Source organism: Carcharodon carcharias, chromosome 5 (genome assembly GCF_017639515.1).
Source record: "Carcharodon carcharias isolate sCarCar2 chromosome 5, sCarCar2.pri, whole genome shotgun sequence".
NCBI lineage: Eukaryota > Metazoa > Chordata > Chondrichthyes > Lamniformes > Lamnidae > Carcharodon > Carcharodon carcharias.
The window spans coordinates 51,110,441-51,129,573 of NC_054471.1; the positions used below are offsets into that span (position 1 = coordinate 51,110,441).

At 45.6% G+C, this 19,133-nt stretch overlaps 1 protein-coding gene and 1 pseudogene across 2 annotated transcripts in view; both read right to left on the reverse strand.

Annotated features, from left to right (window-relative positions):
* Positions 1-19,133, reverse strand: part of crybg1a (crystallin beta-gamma domain containing 1a) — a 319,813-nt gene that overhangs the window by 13,869 nt on the left and 286,811 nt on the right. For both annotated transcript variants that reach the window (XM_041188918.1, XM_041188920.1), the window contains 3 exons: positions 14,574-14,713; positions 11,024-11,147; positions 8,776-8,934 (listed from right to left, as the gene is read on the reverse strand). In XM_041188918.1, coding sequence (XP_041044852.1) covers positions 8,776-8,934; positions 11,024-11,147; positions 14,574-14,713 — 423 coding nt within the window. The remainder of the gene's footprint in view (positions 1-8,775; positions 8,935-11,023; positions 11,148-14,573; positions 14,714-19,133) is intronic.
* Positions 16,765-17,545, reverse strand: LOC121278467 (annotated as a pseudogene).

The window sequence follows — 19,133 nt, forward strand, 5'->3', positions numbered from 1 at the left end:
TTGCAACAATCTTCAGCCAGAAGTGCCATGTGGATAATTCATCTCAGACTCCTACTGATGTCCCCAACCCTAACCCTGACAACATTTTGGGAATAGTACAGAAGACTTGTGCTCCAGAATTAGCTGTGCTCTTAGCCATGCTGCTCCAATGTAGCTACAACACTGACATCTACCCGGCAATGTGGAAAATTACGCAGGTATGTCCTGTTCATAAAATGCAGCACAAATCCAACCTGGCCGATTAAGGTCCCATCAGTCTACTCTTGATCATCAGCAAAGCGATGGAAGGAGTTGTTGACAGTGCTGTCAAGCGGCACTTACTGAGCAATAACTTGCTCACTGACTCTCAGGTTGGGTTCCTCCAGGGCCACTCAGCTCCTGATCTCATTGCAACCTTAGTCCAAACATGGACAAAAGAGCTGAACTCCCAAGGTGAGGTAAGAGTGACTGCCCTTGACATCAAGCCAGCATTTGACCAAGTGTGGCATCAAGGAGCCCTAGCAAAACTGAAGTCAGTGGGAATCAGGGGGAAAGCTCTCTACTGGTTGGAGTCAAAGACAGTACAAAGGAAGATGGTTGTAGCTGTTGGAGATCAATCATCTCAGTTCCAGGACATCACTGCAGGAGTTCTTCAGGCAGTGTCCAACCATCTTCAGCTGCTTCATCAATGACTCTCCCATCATTTGGTCAGAAATGGGGATTTCGCTGATGATTGCACAATTTTCAGCGCCATTCGTGACTCCTCAGATATTGAAGCAGCCCATGTCCAAAAGCACCAAGAGCTGAACAACATTTGGGCTTAGGCTGATAAGTGGCAAGTAATATTTGTGCCACACAAGTGCCAGGCAATGACCACCTCCAACAGGACAGAATCGAAACCTCTCTCCTTGACATTCAATGTCATTATCATCGCTGAAACCCCCACTATCAACATCCTGTGGGTTACCATTGACCAGAAACTGAATTGAACTAGCCATATAAATACTGTGGCTACAAGAGCAGGTCAGGGGCTGGGACTTCTGCAGAGAGTAACTCACCTACTGACTCTCCAAAGCCTGTCCACCATCTACAAGGCACAAGTCAGGAGTGTGATGGAATACTTCGCACTGGTCTGGATGAGCGTAGTTCCAGAAGCACTTAAGAATCTCAACACCATCCAGGAAAAGCAGCCTGCTTGATTGTCACCCCACCCATCACATTCAGCATCACTCCATCCACCACTGACGCAAAGTGGCAGCAGTGTGTACATCTACAAGTTGTCCTTCAACAACACTTTCCAAACTCATGACCTCTGCCACCTGGAAGGACAAGAGCAGCAGATGCATAGGAAAATCACCACCTACAATTTTCCTTTCAAGCCACACACCATCCCTTCACTGTCGCTGGGTCAAAATCTTGGAACTCCTTCCCGAACAGCACTGTGGGTGGACCTGCACCACACAGACTACAGCGGTTCAAAAAGGCAGCTCACCACCACCTTCTCAAGGTCAGTTGGGGATGGGCAGTAAAAATGCTGACTGAACCAGCGATGCCATGTCCCATGAAAGAATAAAAAATCTAATGGGAAGTCACAGAGAGACATTTGTGCTTTATGTGGTTCGTGTCTTGCACCATGTGCTATGATCTGAATTATTACCTGTCCAGTGTCAATATTTTAAGCGCTTAGTCATTGAACTGAGGCACTTTTTAAAGAAAGGTTATCTGAATAAGCAAATGCAGCTTCTCTTTACTTATCACTTTTCTATGCCCTAAACAAATTGTTATTAAGTGAGCGTCCAAGGAAGACTGAACATTTTAAGAATAAGAGAAAAAGCGAGAATTCTATACACACTCATTGCAATTGTTTTATGCCCTTTGAGGAATAAGATTGAGCAAAGCACAGAGAGCTGCACACTAAAAGTCTCTCAGTTCTGCCCTATCTGATCCCCAAATTCAGACTTGCCTCAAGTTGCTGCATTATAGGCTACCCCTTCATATACCAAATTTTTGTTGCTAATTATAAATAACAATGTTTGAGAAATTTGAAGACCGCACCACATTATGGCCTTGCAAAGGTTGGCTTGTATCAACAGGCCTTGGACTGGTCCTACTTGTGTCAACTTTTCCTGTAGAATTGTTCTCAATATGGTCAGTGGGCTCCAGCACGCCTGCTGTGATCAGTGTGCAATACTTCCAGGGAGCTAAAAAGCAATTCATTACTGTATCCAAGATTCCCATGGGGTACTAACAGTTAAATTTTCAAACAATTTGTTATTTTCACATAGTACCTAGCGTTTCTCTTCACATGCACATCATAAATTCCACATTAGACTTCCAAAATGAAAGGAAGGACAGTTGAAATGACATTAAAATGCCAGATGTTCAGGCTTCGCCTTCAAATGAAGCTTTTAACATCCACCTACTGCTGTGTTCTATTTCAGGAGCATGTGTAAATGTCCATGTCTCAGACATGGGACAATTTAATTTTCATACCATTCTAGCTGAAAGAATTAAACGTATCAGAAAGCTTCTTTTTAAAAACCCTTAATCAATTTCTCCACCCACCCCACCCCACTGAATTATGGTTCTTTGGGTGCCAAACTCTCTCTGGTACCTCAATCAAATGACCCCCATTTTCAGTTGTAACCGTGAATTTCGACAGGTTTTTTTTAAGCTAACCATCAGCCACAAATGCCACTGTTGGGTAATGGTCAATGGTGGGCATCATAGTTAATGTTTTCCTGCCTAATCTATAGCCAATATAAGATCCTTAACATAATATCCTGAGATCAGACAGTCTTTTTCTTTATTTATTCTTTCGTTGGATGTGGGTTTCACTGCCAAGGCCAGCATTTTTTACCTATCTCTAATTGCCCCTTTAACTGAATGTCTTGCTCGGCCATTTCAGAGTGAACCACATTGCTGTTGGTCTGGAGTCACATGTAGGCCAGACCAGGTAAGGACAGCAGATTTTCTTACCTTAAATGGCATTAGTGAACCAGATAGGTTTTTACGACAATTAATAATGGCTCACAGTCAACAATACTGAGACTAGTTTTCAATTTCAAATTTTTATTAACTGAATTTAAATTCCACCAGCTGCCATGGTGCAATTTGAACCCGTGTCCTCAAAGCATTAGCCTGGGACTCTGGATTACTAGTTCGATGACTTTATCACTGTGCCACTATCTTCCCATTCATGGATCAAACCTCAGACTTTCTAAGTCTTTATAGCTCAGTTACACATTGGATAAATTCAGTGACCCATTGAGGGAGCTAGCTACAATAACTGATATAGATAAGGGAGATGCATCTGTCAGTGACCACTGCACAGTCCTAGTGAAGGAAACTACTGACTTCACACAGAGCATGTCATGTGGAAATATAATTGTGCTAAAAGGGATAGATTCAGAACAGATAGTAGGGAAAAACTGGGCATCCGTGAGGTGCTATGTGGCCTCAGCAGCAGCAAAATTGAAACTTCATAGCCTGATATATTGCTCATCGTACCAATGCCATCAAACCAGGAGACCAAACCTGGTTCAACAAGGAGTGCAGGAGAGCTTGTCAGGAACAGCACCAGGCACGCCTTGAAATGTAAAGCAAAACCTGGTGAAACAACAACACAAGACTACATGCATGCTAAACAGCAGAAACAGCATGGTACAGACAGAGCTAAGTAATGTTATAACCAAAGGATCAAATCAAAGCTCTGCACTCCTGTCACACGCAGTCCTGAGTGTTGTTTGATAATTAAACAGCTAGCTGTAGGAGCCTCCATGAACATCCCCATCGTCAATTAAGGCAGACCCCAGCATATTAATGCAAAAGACAAGGGGCGGAATCGTCCTAGATTTGAACAAAGCACGGTAATAGACGGGAAGCAGGACGTTTTACCCACCGGCCGCAATGGCGACTTTTCGTGCTGCATCGTCCCATTCCCGTGGCGTTCCGCCACATGAATAATGCATTCCTGGGAAACATGCCCAATCACTGGCTGGGTGACATCTGATTGCCCGTCATGCCGTCACCTCAGCCTTCAGTAATCCGGGCGCCATGTTTAAAGGGTGCCTCTGCACAGAGCTAGCACCCTATAAGACATTGGAAGATACTGCAAAGTCATGGCTACAAAAGGGAGGAAACATGCTTCCCCCAAACTTAGTGACCCTCTTTCAGGCACCTACTGGACACAGTGGAGACCCGCCTTGAAGTCCTCCAACCCTGCTCTAGGCAAAGACCAGCAAGCAACTTGACAAATCCAGCATGGGAGGCAGCGGCAGCGGTGGGCTTCTCATCACTCTCAACTCACAAGCCCATCCCACATCCACAGGGATATCTCACTGCCAGTCCAAGGGGCATCACCATTCACTCTCTGACACACACCTACAGCTGCTCTTCGCATTGCGTCCTCATTCCGTCCATGGCACCGCTCACCACCCACACATGCCAGGAATCCTTATCATCTGGCCTGGCAGCCATCCTGTTTACACTCTCTCCGACTGTATTCTTGCAGGACAAGCTGGCACACAACGAAAGGGAGAGGTCACAGACTGGTGGAGGAATGCCATCAGCTGCATAGGAGCCAAACATCACAGATGCAAGGTGAAGATGTCAGGACTGTCCTCACTGCATCTCGTCATCATCCTCCACGAGTCTTGCAGCAATGAGGGCTTCCTGAACGTTCCTGTCTCGTCTGACCAGTGTGACGGCCTCATCGCCAGCATCTTCATCTTTGAGGACCTCATCATCATCATCATGCTCTTTGACGTCCTCTCCATCGGAGGATACGTGAGCGCTTTCATCTCAGCCAAGTCCACCCCCCATTGCAGTGCCAGGTTGTGGAACACACAGCATGGAACGATGATGCGCGACACTCTCTGGGGACTGTATTGCAGTGCCCCACCAGACCTGGTGAGGCACTGGAACTTCATTTTCAAAATGCTCATTGTTTGCTCCACCAAAGTCAGTGTTGTGGCATGAGCCTTGTTGTACTGTCTCTCTGCTGCAGTCTGAGGCTGCCACATGAGTGTCATCAGCCACATCCTCTGTGGACAGTTCTTGTGTCTGAGGAGCCAACCTTGCAGCTTCTCTTGAACCTGGAGGAAGACAGGAATCTGAGAGCTGCTGAGGATGTAGGAATCATGGATGCTCCTGGGAATCGCGCACAGACCTACAGGATTTGTTTGTGGTGGTCGCACACCAGCTGAACATTCAGCGAGTGGAAGTCCTTGTGGTTGATGTAGTTGACTGTTGCCACAGAGATCTAAGCACCGTGTGAGTGCAGTCGATGCCACCCTGCACCTGTGGAAAACCTGGGATATGGGCAAATCTTAGCGCACTTATTTCCTGACTTTCCTGATCCCAGGCAAAATGCACAAAGTTCTGTGCCTTCGCGAAGATGGCGTCCATGACCTCCTGGACACACTTGGGCATGGAGGCTCGTGAAATTCTGCACAGTCACCTGTGGGGCCCTGGTAGGAGCCAATGACATAAAAATCGAGTGCCACAATCACTTTCACGGCCACTGATAGCGGATGCCCTCCATGTCCCTTTGGCGCCAAATCCTGCAGCAGGTGGCAGATGTAACCGAACAGTTCCCTAGACATTTGCAGTCTTCGGCGACAATGTTCTCAGTCATCTGTAGGAAGGACAGGTGCCGCCTATAGGCCCTGGGTCTAGCGAGGTGCCAAAGAGCGATGGCTCGCTGTGGATCTTCAGCTGTGTTCACGACAGGCCCTGCCGCCCCTTCATCTTTAGGGAGGTGCTCCTCCCTTTGACGAACCAGGCGCCTCTGCCGCTCCCTTCTTCCTCTCTACTCTCTGTGAGCCATGAGGTATACTAATAAATCACCTGGCATGATCCTGATGTTCTTCCCTTGCTAGGCTGCTCCACTACAGTTATAACACTGACAATTACATGAAAATGCGGAAAATCGTTCAGGGATCTCCTGTCCTTAAAAAGTAGGACCAATCCAACCTGGCAAATTATTGCTGCATCAGCCTAATCTCAATCATTGGCAAAGTGATCTAAGTGCCAGCTCACCAATGCAGAGTTTGGGTTCCACCAGAGCCACTCAGCTCCAGACCTCATTACAGCCTCGGTCCAAACATGAACATAGCTGAATTCCAGAGGTGCAGTGGGAGTGATTGGCCTTAACACCATGGCAGCTTTTCTCTGAGTGTGGCGCTGAGAGTGTGAGATGTGTTTTATTATTCATTCACGGGGCATGAGCATTGCTGGTAGGGTCAGCATTTGTTGCCCATCCTTAATTGCCCTTGAGATGGTGGTGGTGAACCACTTTCTTGAATCACTGTCGTCCACCTGATGTAGGTACACTCATAGTGCTGTTAGGAAATGAGCTCCAGAATTATATTCCAGCAACAGTGAAGGGACGGCGATATAATTCAAGTCAGATGAAGTGTGCCTTGGAGGGGGGCTTGCAGATGGTGGCGTTCCCATGAGTCTGCTGCCCTTGTTCTTCTAGGTGGTAGAAGTTTGGAAGGTGGTATAGAAGGAGCCTAGGTGAGTTGCTGCAGTGTATTGTGCAGATGGTACACACTGCAGCAACTGCACACTGGCAATGGAGAGAGTGAATGTTTATGGTGGTGGTAGGGGTGCTGATCAAGTGAGCTGCTTTGTCCGGGATGGTGTTGAGCTTCTTGAGTGTTGGAGCTGCACACATCCAGGCAGATGGAGGGTGTTCTATCATACTCCTGACTTGTGTCTTGTAGATGATGGACAGACTTTTAGAAGTCAGTAAATGAGTAACTTTCCACAGTATTCCCTACCTCTGACCTGCTCTTGTGGCCACTGTTATGTTGGCGGGTCCAATTAAGTCTTTAGTTAATGCTGAATCCCAGGGTGTTGATGGTAGGTGATTCAGCGATGGTAATGCCATTGAACAGCAAGGGGAGATAGTTAGATTCCCTCTCGATGTTTGTGTGACATGAATGTTACTTGACATTTATCAGCCCAAGTCTGAATGTTGTCCAGGTCTTACTGCATGTACTACTTCAGCACCTCAGGAGTTGCGAATGATAATGAACACTATGAAATTAGCAGCTAGCATCCTCACTTCCGGCGTAATGATGAAAGGGAGGTCATTGATGAAGCAGAAGATTGCTGAACCTAGGACACTACCCTGACAAGCATCTGTAGTGATTGTTGGCCGCCAGCAACCACAACCCCCTTCATTTGTGCCAGGTATGCCTCCAACCAGTAGAAATCCCATTGGCTTTAATTTACTCCGGCTCCTTGATCACACATGAGACCGGAAAAAATACATCTCACACAGCTACATTTATGCTGCAGTTTCTTTCAATGGAAAATGTAGGACAATTCTTTTTTAAGTAACAGCCCAATGAATAAAATCATTTTAGAGACAAGGGAGTGCATTTAATTTTTAAAAAATATTTGTTCATGGGATGGGGGCGTCACTGGCTAGGCCAGCATTTATTGCCCATCCCTAATTGCCATTGAGAACTTGCTAGGCCATTTCAGAGGGCATTTAAGAGTCAACCATATTGCTGTGGTCTGGAGTCACATATAGGCCAGACCAGGTAAGGACAGCAGGTTTCCTTCCCTAAAGGACATTAGTGAACCAGATGTGTTTTTACGACAATCGACAATGATTTCGTGGTCATCATTAGACTTATAATTACAGACTTATTGCCCATCCCTAATTGCCCTTCAGAACTATTTTAGAATGAACCACATTGCTGAGAGTCTGGAATCACATGTAAGCCAGATCAGGTAAAGACGGCAGATTTCCTTCCCTAAAGGACATTAGTGAAACAGATGGGTTTTTACAACAATGGTCACTGGAAGACTTTTTAATTCCAAATTATTTCTTATTAAATTCAAATTTCACCATCTGCCATGGTGGAATTTGAACCCAGGTTCTGAGAGAATTACCCTGGGTATCTGGATCACTAATCCAGTGACAAAACCACTATGTCACTGCCCCAGTCTCCCCCTGGAGATCTCTCCCCTTTGGAGATCTTGGTTAGATCACAGAAGATGCATTTTGCAGTCAAGCATAAGGGCCAGGAACCCAAAGCCCTGATAAATTCTGGGTCCCTCAAGTAACCCAATGTTAATGCACAATTTGGACAGGAGGTGAGTTTGACACCCAATTAGTGGCACTAAGTGTTTCCAGGAGGCAGGAGCTGCCTGCCTGGCACCAACAGCAAAGGCAGGCAGCAGACATGCTGGAGCTTGCCAATGCCATTCTGCTGAGAGCAAGCTGCTCCTTGGAGGACCGGCAGCATTAAATCAAAGGAAAATGACCCACATGGCCGCAATAAATGTAATATGCATGCTCCAGCACAAAATCCTCGATGAAAAATACATTTCACCTATTGCGAGCAAAATTTCAGGTCTCCCCACTTTGAACCTGACAGCTAAACGTTAACATGCACAAGACTGTTCGGATTCACCAGAATCCCAGTTCAAAATTGCAGTCGCAACCTCTCCAGCATGTTGACACGCTCCTAAAGTAGCTAAATGGGCCGTTAATTGGAGCTCTATGGGTTCTAGTTCCCTCTCCCCACCAACAGCCCCAACGTCCCACCAGCGCCTTTAAAATAGTAGACTTTCCTGGAGGGGTTGGTACCCAAGATGACCTCTAGGAGTGCAATTTTAAATCACACCTGCAAGGCCCCGCCAGCATTTGAAAATCTGACCGAAGATCTCCCATTTTCAAAAACTCATTACTTAAAAGATGAGCATGGAAGGAGGCTATATTGGAAAAGCTAGGGCAGTGCATTCTCTGATTAGACTCAATAGTGTGAGTACCTTGGATTTGATAAATCCATCCTGGTAAAACCAGATTTGGTCATCCAGTCCTGTGCTTTCTAAAGCTTGCACTCGTATCATGTTGATTTCATTCAGTTCTCCAGCAAATGTCATGAATGCTCCAGTACCTCTGTTTCGTACCCTAAAATACACTCTACCCTGTAAACAAGAGAGAATAGGTAAATGTCACGTAATTTTAATTTTTTTTTAATGTTCTAGGATATTGCAAGATAAGTCATGACTTTTACATACATGCAATATTTTTTGAGCTTTAATAAGTAGATATATTTGCATTCTTTGTGTCAGAAATACTTGAGGGGCAAGGGAGAGGAGTGTTCCAGCATTAAAACTGTGACATTAAGATGTGTTTGATGCCAAATAATGATTTTTAATCCACCATCTGAAACATTAACTGAGCTTTTCCAAAACAGACTTTTCAAAACAAAGGCTTGAACTGACAGCCAAGATGGCCACCTAATTTGCATTACTCTACATTTCACATTCCAACCCCATTGAGTTGGAGATGGCATGTCTGCTAAAACCCATCAAAGACAATGACCTCAGAGGAATATGAATGAACCGTGTTTCCTATTCCATTAACACAATACTCAAGCCCAGATACTCAAAATAGACCTATTCACTTGAACAATGGGACCTTGGTTAAAAGCGGAGGAATTCCCAGAACTGACCTAATCAAGTTACAGATGGGCTACACGATCATATTTGAATTACTGGTCAGTTGGAGCCAACCCTTTATATGTTTTAAGCACATGTTTTCTCAGCAACACTGAGGACAAGCAGCAGAAAAGCTGAGAGAGGTTCTTCTCTCTCTCTCTCCATGCAACTTGCAAGCCTTTGGACCCTGTCTGCTACTGTTTGACTCTATGTGTAACAGACATAGATTTTAAAGAAAGAACTCAACTCCATAGCTGTATCTTCAGAAGAACAAATAGATCATCTAACTGCAGTTTTAAACCACCTCGACACTGAAAGCAGAAGGCCATTGAGTGAAAGTAGCAAGACACCAGATTCAGCCTGAAGCCAGCTGAGACACCAACCTACAGACTTTAAATTACTTTTAACTTTTATGTCTCTGACTTGGCCAACCTATCCTTCACAACTCTGTAATCTGCATTTGTTTGTGTAAACATTGAGCATGTGTGTGTGTGTGTGCGCAGAACTTGGTGAGTATTTTATTATTTTAACTTAGATCAGTTTAACTATAATAAAGCTAACCTCTTTCTTTGTTAAACTCATGAAAGTATATCCTATCGGTTCTTTTATGATCACAGCCTGTAAATAGTTAAGTACTCACTGAATTACTAGGTATATCTTTTTCACACGCAAAAAAACCTGTTATAGTCAAACGAGGAGAGGGCAAAGAGGGGAGCCATCTGATTCCTCCTCACCTGTTCGTAACAACTGCCTTTCTCAATTTACCTCAATATCCCCTGAAAAATAAGCTGAGTTAAACAGTATAATATACATTTTAAAGCAATATTGTAATGGACTCTAAATTAAAGCACCAAAAATGTTGCATGGTTTGCTTAAGCTCCAGTACTCTGTACTGTGAAGTAATTGTGAAAGAGTTCCTAATTTTTCCCTTGCTGCCATTGGAAGATGTTCAGTGAAGACTAGGCACTTTGTCATAAGGGAGAAAGAAAATAATTGGGAACATTTAAACCAGACTCTCAGAAGCTGCAACCAAAGCTGCGCTGATGAATTTGATGTACATGCCATTTTGAAACATAGAAAGGCTAAGCAAACACACTGCTAAGCTAAATTTTCAAAAACAATCCAATATGGAAAATAAATAGAAAAGCTGCAAGGATGGAAATCTTTAACTAAAGCAAAAAATACTAGAAATATACTGCTGGTTCAACAACATCTCAGCAGCAAAGGAGAATATCTTGTTGAAATTTCTTGAATATCTTGAGAAGACACCTTGAGAGAATCTCTTATATCTTGAGCGAATACCTTGAAAACCAATCTCCTCTTCTCCCGCCTTTCCAAAAATATTTGCAGCCGAGAAAAATGTACTCTAAACATTTAAGAAATATGGCATTTGACTCATGCTTGATTTCTTCCTCAGAACTATTACTTTTCACAAAAACATCAATCAACTTCCTCCAATAGGTTTCACTGGCACTTTTGATTAGACGAATAACATGAAAAATATTTCACGATTACTAAAGGTTAACACTTCAAATTTTATATGCCAAATCTTTATACCTGTACATGTACAGACCTGAATCACAGGGCGCAGAGAACCAATCCTGTGCCATCCAGTGTGCTGGTGCCAGTTGGGTATCTGACATGGCTGTAGCAAAATCTGACGTCCTTTGTAGTTACTGCATTCATAAGCAACCCATCTGTTTTGCATAATGAATAAAAAAATATTTTGCACATTTAAACATTAATCCTTAAGCACAAAATTGTTCTGCAACGGTGCATTCAGGACATCTTTATAAGTAACAATGAGCACAATTTGAGCATGATTTGAAGAACTTAGAGTTGATGAGCAGTCAATGTTACTTCAGCAAAGCTTTAAAAAAATTCATATGACTGAGGAACTAATAATAGTTCAATGTCAAGGCTAACAATGCATTCAATGGCTTCAGCAGAAAGTGTGAATGGCTGTGATGCCATCAGGAATGGATCTATCAGGGCACGATTTCTGTATGTGGGTGATAGCCTGACTTGGCTGGCCACTGTAACAACTTGAGCTATTTCTCATGTTCCACTTCTGCAGCAAGTGACCACATCTTCCACGGCTCGTCTTCCACCAGTTGATGGTTCTCCAGGTTTTCTGAAGAAGGTTGAAACCTGTGATTTCACCAATCAGATCAGTTACCACGCAAACATACGAATTAGGAGTAGGAGTAGGCCACTCGGCCCCTCAAACCTGCTCCGCCATTCAATAAGAATGTAACTTCACCCCACATTCCTGCCTACCCTTGATAACCTTTCATCGCCTGGTTAATAAAGAATCTATCTAGTTCTGCCTTAAAAATATTCAAAGACTCTGCTTCCACTGCTTTTTGAGGAAGACAGTTCCAAAGACTCACGACCCTCTGAGAGAAAAAAATTCTCCTCATCTCTGTCTTAAATGAGCAACCCCTTATTTTTAAACAGTGACCCACAGTTCTAGATTCTCCCACAGGAAATATCCTTTCCACATCCACCCTGTCAAACCCCTCAGAATTTTAAAGGTTTCAATTAAGCCGTCTCTTACTCTTCTAAATTCCAGGCTATTGGTGATGCTTGCAGTCAACCAGGGGCAATGCCATAAAGAGGTGGGACTGTCATCAGTTTGTGGGTGTGGAGTGTGTTCCATTTGGGGCTACAGGGTTTCGGATGAATGCACTGGGTTTTTCTTGAGGTCTTGTGAGAATGGGAGTTCTTCATTAACTGCCAGGCAGTGGTATTCTTTGAGAAGGATCTTTTCCAGGCGAACATCAGGAGGTTCAATATGTGCTAACACAGGAAGCCACTGGAGCTGTGTCGTTCTCAATGTCCCCAAAATAATCCTCATGATTTCCCAGAGGTAGATATCTACTGTGTTTGTGTGGCGGCTCCTGAGCCAGGTTGAGCAGCAGTACTCTATAGGTTAAACCAGGCAAGTGAAGCGGTGCATATTTGTTGGCTCTGCTGCACCAGGGTGGTACCTGCCAGTTTCTGTGTAGATTCACTCTTGTTTTGATGTTGGCTCTGGAGTTCTTAAAGGTGTTTAGGCCAATATATGGTTAAGAAGGGTGCCAGGGTATGTTGGCTTTGGGTCGTGTGTGAGTGATTGGCCACAGAACTGGACATGAAGTAGTTCCCTGGCATTTGGGTTGTTCAAGTGGAAGGCTGAAATGACAGTCTTGGCAGTATTTGGTCGAAGTCTCCATTTTCTGAAGCAGGCTTCCAGAGAACATAGGTCTTCAGTTTTCTCAACGTCCTTAGCCTGTAAAACCTGTGCCAAATCCTCAGCATATGCAAAGAGCCCTGACTTTGTGAAGGGAGGTCACTGGTACATATGTTGAGGAGAAGGACTGATCCCTGTGGGAACCCGTTGTTGCTAATGCATGGGCAGCTGTTTTGATCTCCAAAGTGCACCCAGAGCTGTCAGTTGCTGACCATGGAATTGATAGTTGCAGGGTTTTCACAGAGCAGATAGTTTTGGAGAGTTTCAGCAGCATGTCTGTGCACCACATTGTGTCACAGGCATAGGATAAGTCAACAAAGACGGTTCCTGCCTTCAGGCCTTTCTAGAAACTGGCCTCAATATGTGAGAAGTGTGATCCCTGTGATCTGATGATCTTCACGAATTCTAGTAAATCCCATTGGCTCTTGCTGTTTTGTCCAATTTGGTTGCCGTCAGGGCATTATCCACCTTCTCATGTGTAACAGCTTGAGAACTCTGTCTGTTGAGGGTGGTGTTGAGCTGTTTTTACTGTCCACTTATCTTCACTGCAGACCAGTATCTTTGAGTTTATTAGGAGCTGTGAAGCGACGGCATCAGCATTGATTCTAGGCCGTTGATGTGGTTGCAGCTTGGATACTCCCAGGTAGCGTAGGAGTTTCCATGCCTTTTGCCTTAAGTGCATTAAGTCAATCTTCTCCACATTTCCTGCCATCTTATGAGGCATCCTTCATCAAGGGACTCGGCTGTTGCCACAATGGGGCCTTTATTTTTCCTGAATTCTTCCAGGAGCCGTTCACTTTTTGGGAACCAGTGGGGGATGAAAGCTTTTCTAAAGCTCCGGTGAACAAATTTGCTGGCTGCCAGTTTGAGAAGTCAAGTACAGAAGTTTAGTTTTGGGGAGGTGGGGGGGGGATGCAGTTAATGGTGATTTCTAAGTATCTGCTGTGGACATCCCAGTTACCCATCCGCAGATTCCAGCATAGTTTTGCCTTTTGAGTTTATGGATGGTAGTTCAAGGCTGATAAAAGTGAGGATTGTGTGTTGTTGGAGTGGAGGAAAATGGGCAGCACTTGTCGGGAGCACATCAGTTACCAACAATTGCTTTTGTGGGTTGTGAAGAAAAGATTAGGTAAGTAAGTCCTTCTTTCACCTGGTGGAATGGAATGTCCCAGGCTGCTTTGCAACATACACAAGTTTAGGTCATGTGCACAAACCAAGTCTGACAGCTGTTCTCCCGCAGTGTTGTTGTTGGGATACCCCCATATGTGATGTTTTGCTGTTGAAGTTGCCAATGTAGATGGTTGGGTGTGCTGCAGGCTGTATTACAACGTTGGGCCACAGGTCATTTGGTGGCTTGTAGACATTTGTGATGGTCAGCTATGGACTAATGTACTAGGATTCTTACACTGAATTCATACACGTGATGAAAAATATTGGTTCAAAGATACTTAGAGCAGTTGAGTTACAATTTGATCAGTTGTTCCTGCTCCAGCAAGACCAATAAACATGACAACTTAATAGTAGCGTCTTGTTTTAACAATGTTGAGTCAATGTGAGCCAAACATTGAGCCCAGTACAAGCGAGGTTTTTACCAATCTGTTTCATATTGAAATCATCCCAGCTAATTAGAAGTCAATTCACCTTAGATATCTGTCAGTGCTCATCATATTCGAAACAGAAGTAAAATATTTAATATTTATTCAACTTTTTATTAATTTTGGAGAATATGAATCAATTGTTTCTTGTTAGAATCCTGACAGTGTAGAGTTAAATATAATTTGGTAGTACTGAATGTGCGATAGGTATGACTTAATATCCCAACACCTTGACAGCTCTTATTAAGAGAGTTTCCTGTGTTTCAAAAGCTTTAGGGCAAGTATGTACTTACGTGCCACCATTAACTTTGACAGAAAAAATGTGACTATTGTATCCCTGTAATGCCAGGTTCCGGACTTCTGAATCCAGTTCAATTTTCTTTCCCTCAAATTTCTCCCGAGCAAAGAGAATTATTCCTGGAATGGAGAAGCACTGAGAAAACAAAAAGAAAAGTGAGAATTATTTTCCAAGGACGATGAGAGACAACATAAACTAAATGGTACCATTTTAAAATGGGCGCAGGAACAGAGAGACTTTGAAGGTGGCAGGACAGGCTGAGAAATTTGTTATAAAAATCTTGTGGGTTCCTTGTCTTTATAAATAGAGGAACAGAGCACTAAAACATGGAAAACATGCCAAACCTTCTTAAAACACTGGTTAGGCCACAGCTGGAGTATAGTGGCCGATTCTGGGAAAAATACTTTAAGAAGAATGTTAAGATCTTAGAGAGGGTGCTGAGGAGATTTACTAGAATAGTATCATGAATAAAAGATTTCGGCCGGAATTTTCCTTGAATTGTACTAAGGACGGTGGCAGGCGTGAGAAAAGACGCTTTTCCTGCTGGCCGCAATAACGGCATTTTGCATTGTATCGTGCGCTTCCCAATGCATCCCGCCTCATTAATAATACGTGCACGGGAAACACACCAGTTCACTGGTGGGCAGGCTAGGATTTTCCCGCCACACCATGGCATCAGCGCTTCCTCACTCCAGGCACCATACTTAAAGCACACCAGAGTGCAGCCTACTTGACATTTACAGACCAGGACTGCTCCAGGCAACCACCCCCAAATTTAGTGATGCCTCTTGGGGCGCCTGCTGGATGCAGTGGAAGCCCATTGCAAACTCCTCCACCCCTCCCTGGGCAAAGATCAGCCACCAAGCTCACCAACTGAGTATGGGGGGGGGTGGGGGGGGGGGATATGAGCGCCAACGCCCTCCAAAAGAGGCAGTAACCCAGTACCGCAAGATGAATGGCCTCCTTCGTCCTGCCATGATAAGTCATTCTTGTCACTCTCAACTCATACACTCACAAACCCATCACACATCCACAGGGTTCGCACTCATTGCCAGCTGAAGGGAGGCAAGCATGAGCTGAAAGTCCTCACGGCCTTTGACAAAAGAGTTATCCAGCTGGCTGGCGAGGGTATAGGTTCCTGAACAGGCGGTGAGGTCAGCAGTGCTCAACCAAGTGAGGATCCTGCACTGCATCATCCATCAGACAACCATATTGTGAGTGATGTGTCCTGTTTCACAGCCCCCTGTCATGCACTAATTTTCTCTCACAGGCACATCCGGGAAGCAGCCAAGGGCAGCCACGAGCAGCCAAGGGCAGCCATCACCTCCAGCCCCAAGGACAGCTTAGAAGAGGAATCCGCAAACACAGCAATGGAAGACCCATCACACAGCGCTCACCCACACCCTCCACCAGCACAGACACACACACCTCATTGGGACCTAGATTAGCTCAGCCTCGGGGTCACAATCTGGTGTGCACACTTCACTGTCTGATCCATAGCAGGTGGAGGCAGGGAAACCCAAAAGGTGACGAGCCTCTAGAAGCTGCAAAGGCATGCTCGGGAACATCAGGAAGGGCTGTCTGCTCCCCTCCTCAGATTGCAAGGCAAAATGGAGGAGTCCGTCTGCCTTCAGTCTGAGGTGATCGTGCCGGCATACCAATGCACTGGTAGGATGGCAGCCGCCATGGAGACCTTGGCCCAGGACATTGGTCCTGCACTGCTGCAGGAGCTGCACTCCATCGCTGAGGCAATGACTTGCATCCATCAGTGTCGGTGCAAGAGGAGGGCGGAACATCTTGAACTCGTTCCAGCTGCCCTTCCTGTCAAGGGGGCAGCTGGGGCCCTTAGGCCCCATAGGGAGGAGGATCAGCAGGTGCAAACACCAGGCCCATCCACCCAGGGGACTCCGGTGAAGAATGGAACATCCGATTCCCCTCTTTCTGTGAGCCCAGCAGCTCCAGCTCCACAGGCCAAGGAGCTTGCCAGTAGCTGCCTCACCGCAGTACCCCAAAAGCAGGCCAGGGCTCCCCAGGTCTCATCCCAGCAGAGGACGCCCGCCGAGGACATTACAGACAGAGCGTTGTAGTCAGCAGGCTGCCTCCAACGCTGCTGGGTATGCCGGGAGAGCAGCAGGACGTAGCAGCAGGGTTAGGAAGGTTAAGAAGATGTAACAGATTTTTTTTTCAACAAAAACTGTTTACTTTGTCTATCCCATCAATATTTTTACTGTTGGCTAGATTCAGATTTAGATGTGGAGGCCCTCAGTGAAGAATGACGACGTCTCTTTGCGATCTGCTCCTGGTGTTTTGCCTTAGCCTCCTTCATTCTCTTGGCTAAAAACTTAGCATACTCTGCTGCAGATTCCTTGTTCTTCTGGGTACGATGTTTCTTCAGGGCGTCTGTTTGTGCTGAAAAACTTGGGGAGTTACCAGATGCTGAATCTTGGGAGCTTTGGTTCTAGGCTTCTTACCTTCCGTGCGCAGAGGTCTCCTCATGACATACTAGCGCACATCATCCTCCTTGGACAGGTTGAACAGTTTGCGGATTTTGCTAGCCCTCTTCGGTCCAAGATGGCGGGGCACAGTATTGTCTGTCAGACCAGGAATGTCCTTCTCACCTTTCTTAATAATAACTAAATTCAGGACACTGAGTTTGGCATCAACAATACATCCACGAACAGATTTTCATTTGCTCTCATCAGTCCTCCTAGGGCGATAGCAGGAATGCCCCTTGCTGAGCAGCAGACGGACACGGCCATTAGTCAAGATACCTTGTTACGTGGGGAAGCCCTGCTTGTCATTGCCACCACTGATGCGCAGAACATATCCCTTCCATTCGTCTCCAAGGCAGTCCGTAGCAACCTCGGTGGCCGTGCGTTTTTCATAGAAAGTCCGCAGTTTTCGCTCATCATCGACTTTGATAAGCTTCTGGCAGCCAGTGGCTGGGAAAGAGATGTTGAGCTTCATACCACTGCCGTCCGGAGAAAACTTGCACAGTCTGGGCACAGGTGTTAATCACTTTTACTTACTGTTCATTATTGTAAATAAACTCCCAAGAGTGTCTCCTTGTTATGATGAGCAGTGTTCATATAATTCAGATGTGAAACCGTGGCTCCTACACAAGATGAAGGCAAGTGTCTCAGTCCAGAGCCTCTTCTCTGTGCAGTGCATAGTTGCCAAGTGCTTGAACATTTCTTTGCCTTCAGACCAAGCAATTGCCTGGCTTCACAGTCACTTGACATATCAGTGATGCCTGCACCTCGATTGTGCTCGTCATTGCTGCCAGAGTGTCATGGGCAGCCACCACAGAGTTCTGTAATTTTCTCGGTGTGCCATCAGCACCACTGAGGTTGGGCTGGCCCCCCAGCTCTTCAGCATCTGCGTTCGGTGACGGTGTGGTCCTGAAAGGGACAGGTAATGAAGGCTGCCGAAGGATCAGGTGCTGTTAAAGTATGACGACTGCATCTCCATGACATGACTTTGTTCACAGAGGGTGTGTGCGCATCCATCAGCCAGACAGGAGTGAGACATTCACAGAGGTTGAAATCCTGGTTGAAATGTACAAAATGAAGATCTATGGAGTGTCCTCACTGCATGTTGTCATCATCCTCCGGGAATCTTACGATTATTAGGGCCTCTGCTGCATTTCCCATGAGCCTGATCACAGAGGGTATGTGTGTTGCCATCAGCCACACAGGAGTCAAATTTTCAGATGCAATGTGATGATACAAGGAGTGTCCTCACTATATCTCGTCATCGTCCTCCACGAATCCCACAGCTATTAGGACCTCACAAGCACGCCTGCCTCATCTGGCCAGTGTGATGGCCCCACCACCAGCATCCTCAACTTCAAGGACCTCATCATCGGCATCCCCTTCGACGTCCTCCTCGTCAGAGGAGATGAGCAGCTCTTCCAGCTCCTCCTCAGCCAGGTTCTCCCTCCGTTGCAGCTCCAGGTTGTGTAGTGCGCAGCAAGCTATGGTGATACACAATAGCCTCTGGGGACTGTACTGGAGTGCTCCACCAGACCTGTCGAGTCAATGGAGCCTCATTTTTAAGGTGCCAATCTTGTGTTCCATCAAAGTCTGGGTTGCAGCATGAGCCTCGCTGTACCGTTGCTCTGCTGCAGTCTGAGGCTGCTGCATGGGCATCATCAGCCATGTCCTCTGTTGGTAATTCTTGTCCCCAAGAAGTCAAGCCTGAAGCCTCTGTGGACCTTGGAAGACGTTAGGGATGTGAGGCCTGCTCAGAGTGTATGGGTTGTGGATGCTTCTGGGGTATCGTGTACAGGCATGCATGATGCATGTGTTGTGGTCGTACACCAGCTGAACGTTCAGCAAGTGCAAGCCCTTGCGGTTGACATACTGGACTGCTTGTTGCCATGGGGATCTAAGTGCCATATGAGTGCAGTCGATGGTACCCTGAATCTGTGGAAACCCAGAGATCGGCAAAAATCCCAGCACTCTTGCTTCCCTAATCCCGGTTGAAATGTACAAAGTTCTGCAGCATTGCAAAGGTGGTGTCCGTGACTTCCTGGATGCTTTAGTGGATGGAG